Genomic DNA, 17,235 nt, shown 5'->3' with positions numbered 1-17,235 from the left:
TGTCATAAGTCATTATTTGTGCTTTTGTCTCTATCCAATTCTGATCGTAGGTCCAAGGTATTCCGAGCTGGAACCGCTCAGCTACAAGTAGACATCCTCGTCCCGTTTGGTCCTCTAGGCGTCTCGATGGCTTGTACAACCGCTTCACCTTCTTCAGGACTCAAAATTCCATCCAAAATTTCATGTGCAGCGTCGAGTGCCTCATTGTCAAGCCCAGCTTCGTATACCAACTGTTCCGAAAATGCAAGCCTTGTCAAAGATACCAAAAACTTGTGATGTCCCCCAGGTATTACCATAAGCTTCTCCCGGAGGTTGATCGTGTCGCTATAATTCATCAATAGATGATATAGCAGACGCACCGTCAGATTGATCAAACTCGTGGTGAGTTCATGAATCGTGCTGAAGCTAGGTGACTCGCTTGTTTCGGTGGAAACATGAGTAGTTGTAGGATGGAGATCGTAGAGCTTGGTGATTGAAACATGCAACAGTCGGACCAGCCGGCCAATCGCTGTGCGGTGTCGAGCAAGCACTTCACTTCCATGCTTCGTGACGGCAAGTGAGTTCAAGACCCGTATTGTCTCGATTTGTAAGACCGCAACTTCGTCGTCCTCATATGGTGTCTCCCCCAGAGGCGCCTCGGGCCTCTCAAAAAGTAGTGTTGTAAGCCGATCGATGGTATGGCCCTCCAAGGTAGATTGCTTCTCTGGGTCATCAGCAATGATACTGAACGACTCCGGCAAAGCAGAACTCCCTAACATTTGGAGAACTAGCATGATTTGCGGGAGTGGTTGACTCTTGTTGAGCATCATCAAAGTGAAGTCAAACTCCATCTTCTTCCAAAATACTTGACAAAATTCCGCCTTGAGACTGGCGTCAAATGCCATACCATGCATCAGAGTGAGGATTTGATCTACGTTGATGCACTCGAGAAGATGCGAATCTACATGAGCGCCCGCATGAAGGCGCACTCGTGGCAGCGCAACCAAATCAATGGTTTTGGTTGCGAGTGGGAGGAAACGCTCGATCAGCGAGAGTTTTGGAGGCTCAGCAGACATGGCTAAGACTAACTCGTACAGATCCAGAATTAAGTAGACTGGCGTATACATCTTGTCATGCAAACATCGTTCCCACAGGTCCGAAAGTAGATTGCAGGCATAGACAGAAAAATTGTCGTCATCATCCACGGCAATGAATTGAGACAAGCCTTCGGTGATCAGACCAGATATGGATTGTCCCGGCAAAGATGGAAAAGAGAGCCGACTTAGTGTTTCTAATACTCGTTCTCGAGAATTGGATGGCCGATGGTTCATAAGACGACGAATCATCTATGCACAAGTCAGCTTCGAGAGCTGAAGCCAGGATTTGCACATGACCTACCTGAAATTGCGAATCATCTTGTGGTCGGATCAACTCCTCGAATATTGGTGTTGATGCGGCGGCATTCAGAGCTGGTGAGGAGGATACAGATGGTTGGGCATTCAGTTGAAGATGAGGAGCAGGACTGACAGCAAAATTCCTCTTTCGCTTCTCACCTACCTTGGGAGTGGAAGATTTGGATCTATCCTTTGGCTTCGAAGGAGATAAGGTCACAATCTCATTGTCATCAAAGCCATCGCGGTAAGGCAAAGACTGAGAGGGCTGACGTGTGAGTTTGCCCGTGTTGGTTTTGGTAGGCTTGAGCCTCTTTGCCCTTTCGTCCCGTGCCTGAGCCAGATCATGTTCTAGGAAACGATTGCTTGTTTCATAGGCTTCAATCTCTTTTTTCTTTGCATCCAAATCAGCCTTGTGCCTCGCGGCATCATCAGCATGCGACTTGTTCAAGGCCTGCAACTGATCTTCGTGTTCTTTGTCAAGTTTCAGTTGTCTTGCGCGGATTATAGACAGCTCTCCAGCCCTTCTTTGGTTTTCATCATTTGCGTTTTGCAGGGACAAGCGAACGGCGTTCAATTCGGCTTCGAGCTGCGAAAGGTGTGTCAGCGATAGGAATTGCGTGACGAAAGTCAATGCGCACCTTTTTGACGTAGGCGTCAAGGGCAGTCGTCTCGCCAGGCTGGAGGGTGGGGGCAACGTGATTGAGCTGATCATAACGCGGTGGCGCATCATTGGTCGCATGGGAGCCAGTATTAAGGTAGCTGGCATTGTCATTTGCAGGTTGGACGTAGTTCTGGTGTAATTGAGGCTGATAAACTGTCGTGTCGGCATTCAGGTCGAGAACTTCTTCATCATCGTTGTCGTCTAGACCGTAGTCGGACTCCGGGGACTTTGGGGCATTGAGAGAGGCAGCGCTTACAGCAGGCGCGGTTACAGGTGGCAGACTCGGACGGGTCAGTCTAAGAGGCTTAGTCGTTTGTTGGTAATGCCATTGCTTGCGGGCGGCGACTTCGCGCTGGGTGGACGAGATTGCGCTCTGCTCTAGGTTCTGCAAGGTGGACTGGGGCAGTTGATCGAGGTTGCTGTCATCAAAGTCCAGGTCTTGATCGAGAGCATCCATGGAAGCGACTGCCATGAACGGCCATGTTTGGTCGAGAGCGATTGTTTCGTGCATGATGTTTGGGCCTTCACATGCTCGCCAAGAGACGTGGCTTTGGCTGGCCGCCGACTGACTTCATCGTGCCTGCCATCTCTGCCTGGTCCTGCCAACCTTTTTGTTCTCCGACAACAAGGGATCCTTCCTCTTCTCGCAGATGCTTGTCTGATCATCCATTGCCATCTTTTTGCCGTGTTTTCTGCACGCGACAAGATCCTTCCATCAGTCAATTCATTTCACCCCTACCAACGCATCCACCTCCTTGGAAATCTCGTTCCGACTGCCGCAAGCTTCCGTTCAACAGGTCTCAGTAGCTAAATTGCAACCACCCGCCCGCCATGACGAAACCCAAGAAGGACGTCAAGTTCCAACACCACGACAAGGCAAGAAGCAGGTCCTCCAACGACAGCCAAGATGCAAACGATACCTCGAGCCCCACCAGGAGCCAACAACTCACCAAGCCTGAAGTAAGCCGCAACATGTCCTACGACGGTGCCTGGACCGACGACGACAAGGCGAGCCAATGCCGTTCTGCTCTTGCTCCTTTGAATGCTGACATGTTGCCCAAAAGCCTCAGGATCCCACGCCGCAAAGCGAATATGAAAAGAAGAAGCAGACATTCATCACCAGAACCATTTGGACCCTTGTCATGATCATCTTCTTCTTCGTCGCAATGTTCTCCGGCCACATCTACATCATCTTCATCGTCACTGCCATCCAGATTATCTCCTTCAAGGAGGTTATTGCCATCTCGAACGTTCCCAGCAGAGCTCGTAAGCTGCGCTTCACAAAGACTCTCAACTGGTATTTCCTTGGAACAACCATGTACTTCCTCTACGGCGAGAGCGTCATCTACTACTTCAAGCACATCATCTTGGTCGACAAGGTCCTTCTGCCCTTTGCGACCCACCATCGCTTCATCAGCTTCATGCTCTACGTCATGGGCTTTGTCTTCTTCGTCGTCTCTCTGGAAAAGGGCCACTACAAGTTCCAGTTCCAGCAATTCGCCTGGACCCACATGGCTCTCTACTTGATTGTTGTTCAAGCTCACTTTATTATGAACAACATTTTCGAAGGCATGATCTGGTTCTTCCTCCCTGCTGCTCTGGTCATTACCAACGACATCTTCGCTTACATCTGCGGTATCACTTTCGGTCGTACTCAGCTCATCAAGATTAGTCCCAAAAAGACTGTTGAAGGCTTCGTCGGTGCTTGGATTTTTACCATCATCTTTGCATTCGGTCTTTCCAATGTCTTGATGCGTTACCCTTACTTCACCTGCCCCGTCAACAACCTCGGGGCTAACATTTTTACTGGCCTTGAATGCGATCCCAACCCCGTCTTCCTACCTCACACTTACCAGCTTCCTTTCATCCCTCCCAACTGGACTCACCTGCCTACCAAGGTCACCGTAGCCCCTGTTCAGTTCCACATCATGATCTTTGCTACCTTTGCTTCGCTCATTGCTCCTTTCGGTGGCTTCTTCGCATCTGGTCTGAAGCGTACTTTCAACATCAAGGACTTCGGTGACTCCATTCCTGGCCACGGTGGTATGACTGACCGTATGGATTGCCAATTTATCATGGGTTTCTTTGCCTACATGTACTACCAGAGGTAAGAAGATTGCTTGTGTCGTTGGTCTGTACATAAAACTGACTGTGTTTAGTTTCATCGCTGTCTACAAGGCTTCCGTTGGCAGTGTCATCGAGACCGCCATTACTGGCCTTAACCCGGAACAACAGATGGAAGTTGTCAAGGGATTGAGCAAGCATCTTGTAAACCAAGGCATTATCAACCCCAAGGTGCTTGAGTATCTTGGCGAGCAGCTCAGGAGATAGACTACCCTCGAGCAGTGCTTCACTCAGAGGACTTCCTCGTTCACAAAAGTCACGACAAACTGGCCCTTTTCTTTCCCAGTTTAATGTATAAATACCCCTTTTGATTTTTTTCCGAAGCGTATTACCGAATCTTCTCTTGAGTCTCAACGTATGTTGGGCTCAGTTATCGTTGTTCTAGAACAGCTTACGTAGAGCCTAACTCTACGCGACAAATTTTACAAATCTCTGATCATGTTGTCTCTCGAGTATCGATGCCGTGCAGTCGCCCATACACGTGCCTTCACAAGAAAACATTGTCATACTAGAGCATTGGATAGCGCTGTGAATATTCTTCCAACCATTAACGTCTAGAGGAAGATAGAAAAAAGAATGATGCATTTGCTAGGGTTCATTACATGTCAGATGCTAGAAGCTCGCGTGAGAAACATCAACTCATGAATTACTAACCTTGCTAGCTAAACGATCTTCATACCATCACCCTTCCTTCTGTTCCACCGCGCTTGCTTACCAGATACCATTCTTCTTGACAAACTCCTTCCAGGTAATAGGCTTCTCCTCGAGGAGATTCAGACTCTCATCCAAGCTAGCTCCGGCATAGTAGCCAGTAGTATCGAGCAAGATATGGTTCTGAAGCATCTCCTCGGCCATGAATTCAGGCACATAAGACTTGAACTGATCACCCGAGATCTGAATATATCTAGCCTTTTGACCAGAAGCCTCTTCAAAGTCTGCAACGATCTGCTTGGGAGTGTAGTAAGCAGTGGCAGCAAGAACTTGCTTGCCATTCATCTTATCAGCATTCTTGAGAACTGCCTTGACGAACTTGCCAGTGTCCTCTGAGACGTCGAAGAGAGGAAATTGGGCGTTTTCGCTGACTGGCAGGGCCCAGTTGTAGACGCCGTCTTCGTCTTTGTTGAATTGGCTGCTGAAGTTGGACATGAAGTAGCCTGGCAGTACAAAGGTACAGGGGATACCGGTGCTGCGAATGTGCTTTTCTATGTCGTTCTTCGAGTCGAAGTGAGGTACATGGTTGAGCTTCCCTCCGGTTGCTTCGGTGACGTTGATCAGAGAGGAGAAGATGAGGTGCTGGACTCCTTCTTCCTTTGCTGCGTCGGCGACATTGATGCCTTGGCTGCGCTCAACATCAGGGCTTGCAGATTCCCAGTAGTTGGTTACGAGAAAAACTGTATGAGAGCCTTTGATGGCTTTTGCGACTGAGGCTTTGTCGCTCATGTCGGCCTTGTGGTCAGAGTTAGCTCATGTGTGTTGAGTAAGAGCAGAGAATGACTTACAGTTGCCAATTCAACTCCCTTGTCTGCGAGTGCTTTGGCAGCGGGCTTGCTGACATCGCGAGTGATGCCACGAATCTTGAATTCAGAGGAGAGCTGACTATCAGCGAGGATGTGCTTGATGACAGAGCCACCTTGGTTGCCAGTGGCTCCGAACACAGTAATCAACTTGGACATAGTGATGTGTTCTCTTGAAAGTGTTTTTAGTTTGTGTGAGATAGACGTTTTGGGAGCTGGTGAGATTGAGAAAGCGTTTGATGATGTGTTGAGAAAAGAGATAGCATCCACGAGATGTGGTGGTTTATATACACCTGGCTTCCATGGTCTTACATGCATAGAGCAAGCACTTCCCCGCTTCATGAGTTGTTCCAATTCGTAGAAGGAGCTTCGGAGTTACATTAGACCCTTCACGCTATTGCTGAGCTGATGGGTGAGAAAGAACGGTCACATCTCGCTCCTTCCTGTTCGCGAGGCATGCGACAATGGAGCCTTAGGCTTACAAAACATTATAAAGTCAACGTTACATCCAAGGTATGAAACGGAGGAACTCGAACCCCTTCGCAAAAATCAGATTACCCAGGAGGAAAAAGAAGACCTTGGAAAGATACTGTTCGCTTGGATATTTAGCATGGTTTGACTTGCTGACAAAGCTGTAACGAACATTGTTAATACGCTTATAGAACATAAGCTTCTATGACATATGCCTAATTTCTAGACATTAATCACTTCCAAATCTCAATGGTCATAGAAATGATAGGTAGATGTACACCTCAGGATCCAACATCCTCGTGTGCACTTCTTGCCATGACAGATCAAACATGGAGACCGCTCCTGTTGGTGAGACGTCGAGCCTCGGTTGATAATCCGAGGTGGATTAACCAAGAGCTCTGTCGTCAACGTCGGGTGCTTCGGAGATCAGCACTTCGTCATTCGTCTATGCTATAACAAGAGCATCCCATCGTCTCAATTGATAGCTCAATTCCTTTTGATTGTGAAATAGCTTTCCAGATATTAGCACACAATAATCGCCATAGTCAGTCATGTCTATGATCAAGACTGTTGGCATTGTCGGAACTGGAGTCATTGGAGCTTCCTGGACTGGTCTCTTCCTGGCAAGAGGTCTACGCGTTGTTGTTTCTGACCCAGCCTCAGACTCCAAGCAGAAGCTCGACAGCTATCTCAAGAAGATATGGCCTGACCTCAAAAAGATTGGTCTTGCGCAAGGTGCTTCGCTCGACAATTGTCAGTTTGTAGGAGCTAGTCTCAAGGACCATTACTCCAAAGTCGACTTCATCCAAGAGGTAAGTCTGTGATAGCTCGGTCTTTTGGAAGTTGTACTTGGGCTTATATCCAATACTAGAATGCTCCAGAAAAACTAGAAATCAAGACAAAGCTGTTGGCCGAGATTGATGCCGCTGCACGTTCCGACGTTGTCATCGCTTCTTCATCCTCAGGACTACCAAGCTCCAAATTCATTGGAAAATGCACGAATAATCCAGGCAGAATCCTCATCGGACATCCATTCAATCCACCACACTTGATGCCTCTCGTTGAAGTAGTACCTCATCCCAAGACCGACAAAGCGAGCGTCGATACTGCTGTCGAGTTCTACAAGTCTCTGAACAAGGAACCTGTTGTGATCAAGAAAGAAATCCCGGGATTTGCTAGCAATCGTCTTCAGGCAGCTCTGTGCAGTGAAGCATACTCTTTAGTCAGCAGAGGTATACTTTCTGCAGAAGATCTTGGTCAGTACTGCGAGGAGGTGCTTGATGCGATGGACATGAGATTCTAACAATGGTATAGATACTTGCATCACTAACAGCTTGGGCCCTCGATATGCATTGACGGGTCCCTTTATGTCAAACGCTATGGGTGGCGGCGGTGGCGCTGATGGTTTCAAGCATTTTGTTGAACACTTGGGTCCTGCTATGCAGACCTGGCTTGACGACATGCGGGAGCATACCTTTAAACTCGACAAGGAAAGTCTGGACTCGCTGAGTGCTAGCGTCGTTCAAGAGTTGGAAGGCAAAGATGTGCAAGCCCTCGAGGCGGAACGTGACAGGCTTCTAGTCGAAATCATGCGACTCAAGGGTGAGGGCAAATGAGCTCAACATATCTCTGAGTTTATTTATTGGAAACACAACACTATAAGCACTCTCTGAGACAGTTCAGCTACAAAGAAAGAAGGAGCATATAGCATATAAATTTAGCTAGTGATTCGAATTGCCAACACCATTACAAACTCCAGATACTTTTTCCACAGACCAAACCATTCCTCTGGCATCTACGCAATGACATGTTCAGAATCCAACTCTTTATCCAGAGAATATCTACCAATCAAGGCACTAATAACCAGCCCAAGTCCACTGATACCTGTCAAAGTTGCAAGCAGCATCTGGAACGCCCAATTGATAATCTCCTTGGCCAAAGACTTTTCTGGCGACGCCGGTTGAGAACGAAGAGCTATGATATACACCTGGGCCTGTTTTGCAAGTTCTGGCGACAGGCCATAGTGCTGCAAGCGTCTTTCCAAGAAGTTTTGGAATATTGTGCCGCCAATGGAGACACCGAGACATAAGCCCAAACTCCTCATAAAGGCAAACATGGAGGATGCATATGCGACGTCCTTGGTGGGAGAAATAGCTTGGACCGCGGCGCTGAGAGAGTTGAACAATAGTCCTAGTCCTGTGCCCGTGCAGATGAACATAAAGACATAGGCCACGGTCGTGGTATCTGGATGGAGCTGGACCATGACACCCATGCCTAGTGAAGAGAGCACCCAACCAAGCCAGATAGCCCATTGATAATTGCCTAATCGTGTAACTGCGACGCCCGTGAGGCCACTGATGGGTACGATAGTCAATCCAAGAGGCAATTCGCATACTCCTGCCATGACTGCCGACATTTCTTTGATGGCGAGGAGCCAGAGAACCAGGTAGTATGCAGTGGCGTAGACGCTGAATGCCATGAGCACAGTGCAAGCATACGCTGCAATGGCGGAGCGATTCTCGAATATGGACATCCGAAGGAACGGAATTGAGGCGTACTTTGTTTCGTAGATGACGGTGAGAACAACGCCTGCAAGTCCGATGAGTAGAGGACATAGTGTGGTAGCAGAGGACCAGGGATATTCTGTGCCGCCCCAGCTGATCCCCACTAGGAACAGAGTTGTGCTTGCAATGCTCAGCATAATTCCGACCCAGTCGATCGAGAGAATTTGTTCCTTGGTGGTTATCTTCGGTCTGGTGTATCGTATGGTGAATGGTACTGTCACCAAGGAGATTGCACAGAAGGGAAGATTGATATAGAACAACCATCGCCAGGTAGTTTTCTGGACAATCAGTCCACCAATGACAGGTGCAATGTTGGAGCCGAAAGCGAAACAGAGCTGCAAATAGCCTTGGTACTGAGCTCTTTGTCGGAGAGGGATGATGTCGCTGAGTATGATCAGATTTACTGATAGGATACCGCCGCCACCGATGCCCTGAATAGATCTCCCAACGAGCATACTGACTATACCATGCGAGGCACAGCATATAATGGAGCCAATAGTGAAGAGTGAGATTGCGAGGAGGAACATTGCTTGACGACCAAAGACATCAGCCAGAGCTGCAATAGGTGGTTGGAAGATTGCCGAGGTCAAGAGGTAGGATGTTGCAATCCAGAAGGTCTGAGTGGTGTTTGTGTGCAACGCTTCCGACAGTGCCTTTCAACTCGCCTCAGCCTCATATGTTCAGTTATGTTTCTTCTGAAATCTCGACTTACCGGCAATGTCGTAGTCAGTATCGTAGAGTCCAAAGCTACCGCAAAGCAAACAAAAGCCTGGACAGCTACGATGAGCTTGACCTGCTTACTTGGGTGCCAGGCCTGAGTTTTATCGCGTCCTTGTTCAGCATCTTGTAGATTGTTAGAGCCAGAGGTCATCGATGCAGGTCTTGCTGTGACACTAGGCTCGAGTTTTTCGAACATCATGATGCGAATGATAGCTACCCGTTCTGAGTGTATGAGATAGTCCACTTGAGAGAGATGGCCGAGAGCCAATTTATATAGATGAACTGCGGATGGACACTCCGAGTATCATGGTACGAGCCTGTATGGAGGAGATCCGTGGTACTGGTGTCCACACACCTTTACAACCACACCTTAAGGTGTAATTCTAAAAACAGTAGGTTTCACTTATTGTTGCGATCAGTGCTCGAATCAAAGATCGCGCGAAGGTTATTCCTTCCGGCGTCACCAATGGCTTCATATGTCTATCAAGATGTAGCGACTGGCGAGGCGCTCAGTTCCCTGGGTTTACTGGCAGCAGAAAGTATCGGAAAGTCTACTGTGATGTTACAGACGCGAGATGAACAGCTCATGCAAGTCGCGACCATAATCTGTCTGCCGTAAAGTCACAGAAATACCTCTGGCGAGAAGTATACCTCTCGCCAGACTGACCGGCCGATCATGGTTGCAACGTGTTTGCAGGTGAGTTGTTGTTGACTCTCACTGGCGCTGACAAAAAAGCATATACTGTGCAGGAGGATCTCAAACGATCGTATCAACCTGGAGGCTGGACCGTTGTCCGTAGTCAAGCGTGGCAGCCTTGCAGGAAGCAGCTGAATCGGCGCAAGGAAGAAGCTACAAGATTGGGATAAGATTGGGCCGTTCGGGGCTGAGAAGTATATTGTAAAATGTCGACGTGGACTGCCATGCATGTTTGGTACTGGCGTATGCAATCCTTCAAGGCTTGAGGACCATTGTCCAAAAACAACCAGCCAATCCTCAGTGATCGAAGACGAGTGCTGGCTCTTGGGAGGTGCAAAAGAAAGGCGAGCTGTCATGCGCGGGGTTGAGTTCCGAATCTTCGACAGCAACATTTAGCGACAGCGTCCACGAGGTTGCTATTCAAGGCATATTAGAGCAGGGAGGATACAAGTACTATGCACTGCCCATTTGCTGCATATATGCTGCTTCTTAGAGTCACAATCAGTGTCACAGACTTGGCCTGAATTTGGTGTGAAGATTAGCTTGGAAGCTTGACTATGTCAAGCAAGGAGCAGCTGGGATGGATCGAGATTGTATTGCAGCGCGAAGGTCAAGTGCAAACACTTCTTCAGCTTCTGGAAAAGGTGCTGACCTTTGACTTGTTCAGAGCTTGACTGTATGGGTAGCTGCTGCCAAGCTTGAGTCTCGAAGACATGTGCCTGGAGAAGCGATTCGTGCCTTCCACAGCTGTAGCTTTGGATCGAAACGACCACACATGCGCAGTCAACATGTGGAACCATCAATCTCAAAGTCGTGGGATAGCTTCCCATTTTCGAATCGTTCTTCAAACAGGGAAAACCGGAAGGGTCGGAGAGAAAAGAAAGAGTGGACCGAGGGACCAAGGGACGCTCCACGTGTGTATCAAGTGACATCATTTGCATGTGATTGTCGACATTCGTGTTTCCTCAACAAATCGTCCATCGCTCTTCTCTTCCACTTCAATTACCTGAGAAGACTCGTTCTTGCTGCTTTAGTCAAGCAGTACCATCAATCATGGCCGGCCCATTCGATACGGCAGCAGGTGCCATCAACAAGTTCGTTATGTTCTGGTTCCAGATGTATCAAATGCTCCTAGCCAAGATCATCTCACCAGATCCACCTCCTCCCGGGAAGAAACTACACAGACCTCGCGTCGCTATTGTTGGAGCTGGGCTTACAGGTGTCTCTGCTGCAGCACACTGTGTCGGCCATGGCTTCGATGTTCACATATTCGAGGCAGGCCCTCGAGAGCACTTGGGTGGCATTTGGGCCAAGGTACTTGCTTAAGCTTTGTTATTGTTTTCGACGACAGCATGCTGACTTGCACAAGGTAAACAATACCTCCGGACTCCAAATCCACTCGGTTATGTACCGCTTCTTCCCTTCTGTCTTCTGGAACAAAGGCTATCCCAACCGCAAAGATATTGTTGATCAAATCGAAAAGGTCTGGAAGACATACAATCTTCAAGACAAGACTTCATTCAATTACAAAGTCGAATCAGTCAAGGAAGACGACAAAGGTCGATGGATCGTCAATGGCAATTCAGACGAAAAGTTCGACGGCATCATCGCCGCGGTTGGCAGCTGTGGTGACCCCAAGTCGCCTCATGTACCTGGGCAAGAAAAGTTCAAAGGGCAGATATACCACTCCAGCGAACTTGACGGTAAAGATGTCAAGGGTAAAACCGTCTTGATTATTGGTGGAGGTGCCAGTGCCATTGAGGCTATGGAGTTCACCACCAAAGAAAAGGCTAAGAAGGCAAAGATTCTCTCGAGATCTGAGAAGTGGATCATCCCTCGCAACCCAATTATCGACATGCTACTCGCCTTCAACATCCTTGGCCAGGAGACCATGTTCTCATGGATCCCTGAGAGGCTTCTCAGAAAGTTCTTCTATCGTGACTTGGCAGACATCGCGCCTCCACCTGGCTCGGCCGGTCTCTTCGAGGAGACACCTATGGTCAACAATGACGTTTTGGAGCAGATTCGATCCGGCAATGCCGAATGGCTTCGAGGTGACATCCTAGAAGTGGAAGAGAACGGTATCAGATTTAATCGCCGCCAACAGGGTGTGCCCAAGAATGGCCCTGGCCACGAGACGCTTGAACAAGGCGAAGTCATCATCATGGCAACAGGATACAAGCGTCCTAGCTTGAGCTTCTTGCCTCAAGAATGTTTCGCTGAGCCTTACTCTGCACCTAACTGGTACGTTTCGTGATTCAGCTTCACCTTGATTACACATCGGCTGACTTTGATGATACAGGTACCTTCAGACCTTCCCTCCGCAACACAAGTCCATCTGTGCCAACAACTGCACCTATGTCGGTGCAATTGGTACCGTTGGCAACTTCCATATCGGCATCTACACCCGCATTCTGCTCATGTTCCTCCTCGATCCACTTACTCGACCTTCGACCTACTGGATGCAGTTCTGGGTCGACATGACCAGATGGCTCAAAGCCCGTGCTCCTACCGGCGCATTCGACTTCTTTACTTATAGCGAGCTGATTTGGTGGTTCTTCTTCGTAGGTTTCTTACATACACTCTTTGAATGTAGAAGAAAAACTAACCTCGTGGCCAGTGTGTCACCATTAACCCATTCAGATGGAAGTGGGCCATCTTTGTGTTTACTGGCGTGGGCATTGGCCTACCTTTGAAGGTCGTCGACAGGGAGGAGAAGATTAGAAATGGTCTTGGAAAGCCGGCGGATCACAAGACACACACCTACTAGATTCAGAATGTAGCAAAAAAATGATACAATGGATGACATCTCATCCATCAGGCTCTGATACATAGCCAAGTCAAATGGGGTAACCCTGCTCATGTGTTGGCATCGATATAGGAAGTGTCTGATGGCAAGTATTCCAGTATCCTAATGGTAAATCGATGTTCTTTGGTCATGGTCAATATTGGATATAATCGTCGCATGCTCGCGGAGAGTATGGTGTTCTACGAGGAAAACATCCTCATGTACAAAGATGCGTAATGTTATCAGTGTGACTTCGTGCTATCTTCGTGATTGAGACGATCAATTTTCTTTCTCGCAACAATGTTGGAAGCCACAGCTCGCTAAGGCCATAAATATCAATACTCAAGTAGACTAAACATTCAAGATGTGAACTATCCACTTGATAGCAACATCTAGCCAGATGGTGGTCGTCTATATGATGATTGAAACAGAAGATCAGGGTCCCACCCTCAGCGAGCCTCAATATCCAGGTCTGAGGTCTGCTTGACAAGCTCTACTACAAAAACAGCATACTCTACTTACTATCCTTGATCACACGTTATGACAAGTGAACAGCAATGAGAATAGACAGATTTGATATTTCCTGGGAAACAAGTCGCAGGAGTCGCTAGTTCTACACTACATGTTATTTCGCCAGAAAAGCAAGAACCAAAGATTAGGAAAAAAACACAACAGAAACACCCATAATCCTCCTTCTTTTCAATCGGTAGAAAGTGCCCCTCATTTCCATCCCTTCAGTTCCATCGGAGACACCATCAGTAGAAGAAAAAGGAAATAGAGCAAAGACATGGCAACGTGCATGCGTTGCCTAGCACAAGCAAAGCAATGCTCTACATAGTGCGAGTTTGGTATCGGTGAAAAGCAAAAGACAGAGCTGCAGCAAGGGAGCATTGCGTTGCAGCAAGACTCGAGGCAAGAGAAAGACTAATTACAAACACAAGCTCAGACACGAGGCTTCTTCCAATAGTATTGCTAGGAACAACAGTCAGCACGTGTGCAGTCAATAGCATGTACCAGTAACACGTACCTTGTGTTGTTTACGGGTGGATCTAAGAGGAGGTTTGGCGATCATCACGGCAGCGCGTCGGTGCTCGTCAGTGTCCATCTCGGGGACGTAGTAGAATTCGTCCTCCAAAGCTTTGCCTGCAGCGTCCTTACCCGAGCGAGCGATCTCGCCGACACAAGGGATTCTGTCCATGAGATCCTTAAGTTCTTCTGAGGACAGAGCTTTCTCGCCAAAGCTGCGGCCGCCCTTCATTTCTGCTGGGAGGTTGTTGTAAATGGCCGAGATAGGCAAGGAATGGATGCGTGTGAAGGCCAACTGGTTGATGATGTGATTCTTGACGGGCGAAAGGTTGCGAGTGGGCTGGGTGGGTTGGGTGTCAGCGCGTAGTTGGTTGACAGACTTGAGGCTGATCTTTAGAGGGACTCGTGGACGTTCTTCCTCTTTACAGGTCGACTTGAAGGACTCGAAGCGTGTAAGAAGGTTGTCGCCATATGGGCCAAACGAGTGGACAATAGGATCGTTCTCCTCATCATTCTCAAGCACTTCCTCAGGTGCGTCCGAGGTGTTGGTTGACATGGACTGCTGCACGCTAGCCTTGGTAGGAGTTGGTGTTGAGCGGTCGACAGGTTCAGGCGAGAGTCTGGTAGCGGGCACGGGAGTCGACGAGGCAGGCAGATCATCATCCTCAGCTGGCTCATTGTCCTCGTAAACGTGGACAGGGGCTGGGCTGCTGGGAAGGTCGAAGGGGTCTGCGATGAAAGTCTCGGAGAAAGTGTCGTTAACGCTATCGTGTTGGTTGGGCGAGGGAGACTCTGGCGAGCGGAGTCTGGGCAGAACAGGAGGAGGACTTGACGCGATCCTCTCAGGCACGGCACTGTTTTCTCTGCTGACGGATGACTCGAGGTCCCAAGGACACTGCTTCTCTTCCTGGGGCCATACAAGCAAAACACGAGTCTCTTGAACATCAATCATAACCTGTGAGCCAGGCTTTTGCGAAACAAAGCTCTCTCCCTTAGCCAACTCGACGACAGATCCCTGGTAGTGGACCTTTGCTCCATTCCATCCCAGACACTGGACGACCATCTCGCCAGAGAGACGCGGACCTTCTGGTGCATTGTACGTGGCTTTGACATGGACGCGTGAAATCAGACGATTGGCTGACAGCTGATAGTCGGAAGAGTTACTCGAACGTCCCATGAGCAGAGGATCGCCATTGGAGGGTAGCTTGACACTCGGTACCGCGCCTAGAGGAGCCCTCTCGGAAAGCGAGGAATAGGACGCGGTACGTTGCAGGCCGGGAACGCGTCTATTTGGCGATGACGAGAGGATACCGGTAGCAGAGGTCGGGACAGGAGTGGGATAGAACTTGCGCGTGTCGTCTTCGTCTTCTTGGAATTTGCGTTTCAATGCCCGGGGGAGACCACCGGGCGACGATGACAATGGCTCGAATGCCGGGAGCAACGAGGGCCTTCTGACGGGTTCAGGCTTCTCGGTCGAAGGAAGCACCTTCTTTTCATGAGAGATCGAGTCCATGGTGGAAACTAAGCTCTCTGTTCTGCTCTGCACACGCGTGAGATGCCCGGTCTCTGCTCACGCGTGTCAGAAGAGTCGTATATCGAGTACAAGCCGGCGGGCGGTGGGTCGAATGAACGATCTGATGGCAGATTAATAATACTCGGTATCAAGAGAGGGCGATGGTCAGTTAATTGAAAAGAGAGTGGTCGTGGTCAGAAGTGCAGAGGAGGAGGAAGGCCTTGCTGGGTGGGAATGGGAACGCGCAGAGACGCGAACGCGATTGCCAAAGCTTCCCAAAGATCCACCAATACTCGGCAGCTACGTACTTTATGTCTTTCTTTTCTGCCCCGATCTTTGCTTTATTCTCTTGATAAATACATGCAAATTAATTCGCCTTGATTCAAAGCAAAACTGGATTCCATAACCTGCTTCTCACAGTGCAGAATGGTACATGGATAGTCTGTAGATGAAGCCTGCACTAACCGTTGTGCATGGTTAAACATTTAACCACAATGTACCTAGATTCATAAACCCTAATAACCCAGCCACTTCTGCACCGGTCCATCCAATAATGACGACAAAACCACTTATCGTGCCATGGTTTCTGGTCTCTTTACAGCACATCTGGTCAGCATATGGTCATCAGTGGCGCAGTCTCTCATCGCTATGCATTCTTGTGCGAAGCAAACTGCATATCTAAATTGAGCATTCCAGTCACCACGACAGCAAGACGTTGATCGATCGATAACCTGTTTCGATCATCATCACGCACGCCAATATACACGAATCGCTTGTCTTGACACAAATTATGCAAATCCAGCATTCTACATATGGCAGTCGAGAATTCATGTCTTCAAATATTTCCTGCATACAGACTTTTGACTGAATTGTCGTCAATTTGATGGGATGAGATCAGATTGCAAGATGAAAGACATGGATAAAGATGTCTCAAGATTCGATTTGTCTCTTTGTGCTTGTTGACATGAACCAACGATTGTTGCTAGGAAAGCACAGGCGAGCTGAAAACCGAGATCAGGACATACATTCAGCAAAGCAATAATCAATCAATCATAATCAAGACCTGTCTCTCTCCTGATTCTGGTTTAGACACAACTTTCAGCTGGCTAGGCGAAGCAGTCGCGTGAGTAGTTCATGCTTTGGGGTTAAGTGAATAGTACTGCGTATCAGTCCTTCATTGAAATCAGTTCAAGATGAGTTTTGTGTCTTGGTCTGGTCAAACGATAGAGTCGTGTTGTAGTCGTTCTGGCAAATCCAGACTTGGAAAGTGATTCGAAGAACCGACATCAGATGCAAAAGTCACTTGGACAGTAGTCGAACTCGAAGAATGGGGGGCATGACTTTTTTCTTTCTTGCATTCGGACATCAACGCGGGAGAGTGATGACATTTCTGAGCTACCACTACTCGCGATTCTGGCATCTGGTTGAGACGCCGTGATAGATCCCTCCTCCCCAAACGCCTAGTCCCTTGAGGTAGCGAAGCACAACAGCCAAGACAGCAGTGATGGGGCGAGTAGTTTACTTCAGCTTCTTCTTGGGGCGGAGCTGGTTGGTGTGACCGCACTTCTTCTTGCGGCAGTTGGTGGCACGAGGGGGAAGACGAGCCTGTAAAGAGGAGCCTCATGTCAGAATTATTCTTCATCATCTTCAAGTTGTTCTTCAACCGGTGCGTTGTGCTTCTTCTTGTTGTGTCCTTCTCTTGCCAGGTGTGTCGCGTGGATCCGGAGCAAAGATAGGGAGCGTGGCGACTTACGTAGCACTTGCGGCAGATCATCTTCTCGCAG

General features: G+C 48.6%; 7 protein-coding genes across 7 annotated transcripts; 3 read left to right on the top strand and 4 right to left on the bottom strand.

The window, feature by feature from the left end:
* Positions 1–77: 77 nt before the first annotated feature.
* M437DRAFT_47827 (uncharacterized protein) lies at positions 78–2,085 on the bottom strand (the record flags this gene model as incomplete). The annotated part of the gene is made up of 2 exons (XM_041021535.1): positions 78–1,325; positions 1,378–2,085. 2 exons carry the CDS (start codon positions 2,083–2,085, stop codon positions 78–80), a joined length of 1,956 nt encoding a protein of 651 aa, XP_040880299.1.
* Positions 2,086–2,865: 780 nt separating this feature from the next.
* M437DRAFT_47540 (phosphatidate cytidylyltransferase) lies at positions 2,866–4,365 on the top strand (the record flags this gene model as incomplete). The annotated part of the gene is made up of 3 exons (XM_041021471.1): positions 2,866–2,994; positions 3,099–4,141; positions 4,194–4,365. 3 exons carry the CDS (start codon positions 2,866–2,868, stop codon positions 4,363–4,365), a joined length of 1,344 nt encoding a protein of 447 aa, XP_040880298.1.
* A 504-nt stretch (positions 4,366–4,869) lies between these two features.
* Positions 4,870–5,831, bottom strand: M437DRAFT_48043 (NmrA-like family domain-containing protein; the record flags this gene model as incomplete). Its single annotated transcript, XM_041021583.1, has 2 exons — positions 4,870–5,604; positions 5,658–5,831. 2 exons carry the CDS (start codon positions 5,829–5,831, stop codon positions 4,870–4,872), a joined length of 909 nt encoding a protein of 302 aa, XP_040880297.1.
* Positions 5,832–6,694: 863 nt separating this feature from the next.
* Positions 6,695–7,759, top strand: M437DRAFT_47572 (uncharacterized protein; the record flags this gene model as incomplete). The annotated part of the gene is made up of 3 exons (XM_041021476.1): positions 6,695–6,955; positions 7,015–7,399; positions 7,458–7,759. 3 exons carry the CDS (start codon positions 6,695–6,697, stop codon positions 7,757–7,759), a joined length of 948 nt encoding a protein of 315 aa, XP_040880296.1.
* Positions 7,760–7,938: 179 nt separating this feature from the next.
* M437DRAFT_48147 (MFS general substrate transporter) lies at positions 7,939–9,578 on the bottom strand (the record flags this gene model as incomplete). The annotated part of the gene is made up of 2 exons (XM_041021600.1): positions 7,939–9,360; positions 9,420–9,578. The coding sequence occupies 2 exons, from the start codon at positions 9,576–9,578 to the stop codon at positions 7,939–7,941; spliced, it is 1,581 nt and encodes a 526-aa protein (XP_040880295.1).
* Positions 9,579–11,225: 1,647 nt separating this feature from the next.
* M437DRAFT_47846 (FAD/NAD(P)-binding domain-containing protein) lies at positions 11,226–12,894 on the top strand (the record flags this gene model as incomplete). Its single annotated transcript, XM_041021538.1, has 4 exons — positions 11,226–11,438; positions 11,494–12,377; positions 12,427–12,688; positions 12,745–12,894. 4 exons carry the CDS (start codon positions 11,226–11,228, stop codon positions 12,892–12,894), a joined length of 1,509 nt encoding a protein of 502 aa, XP_040880294.1.
* A 960-nt stretch (positions 12,895–13,854) lies between these two features.
* Positions 13,855–15,451, bottom strand: M437DRAFT_47965 (uncharacterized protein; the record flags this gene model as incomplete). The annotated part of the gene is made up of 2 exons (XM_041021561.1): positions 13,855–13,884; positions 13,940–15,451. 2 exons carry the CDS (start codon positions 15,449–15,451, stop codon positions 13,855–13,857), a joined length of 1,542 nt encoding a protein of 513 aa, XP_040880293.1.
* Positions 15,452–17,235: the final 1,784 nt, after the last annotated feature.

This window comes from Aureobasidium melanogenum (assembly GCF_000721775.1).
Source record: "Aureobasidium melanogenum CBS 110374 unplaced genomic scaffold scaffold_9, whole genome shotgun sequence".
Lineage (NCBI taxonomy): Eukaryota > Fungi > Ascomycota > Dothideomycetes > Dothideales > Saccotheciaceae > Aureobasidium > Aureobasidium melanogenum.
This window is presented reverse-complemented; position numbering and strand designations above follow the sequence as displayed.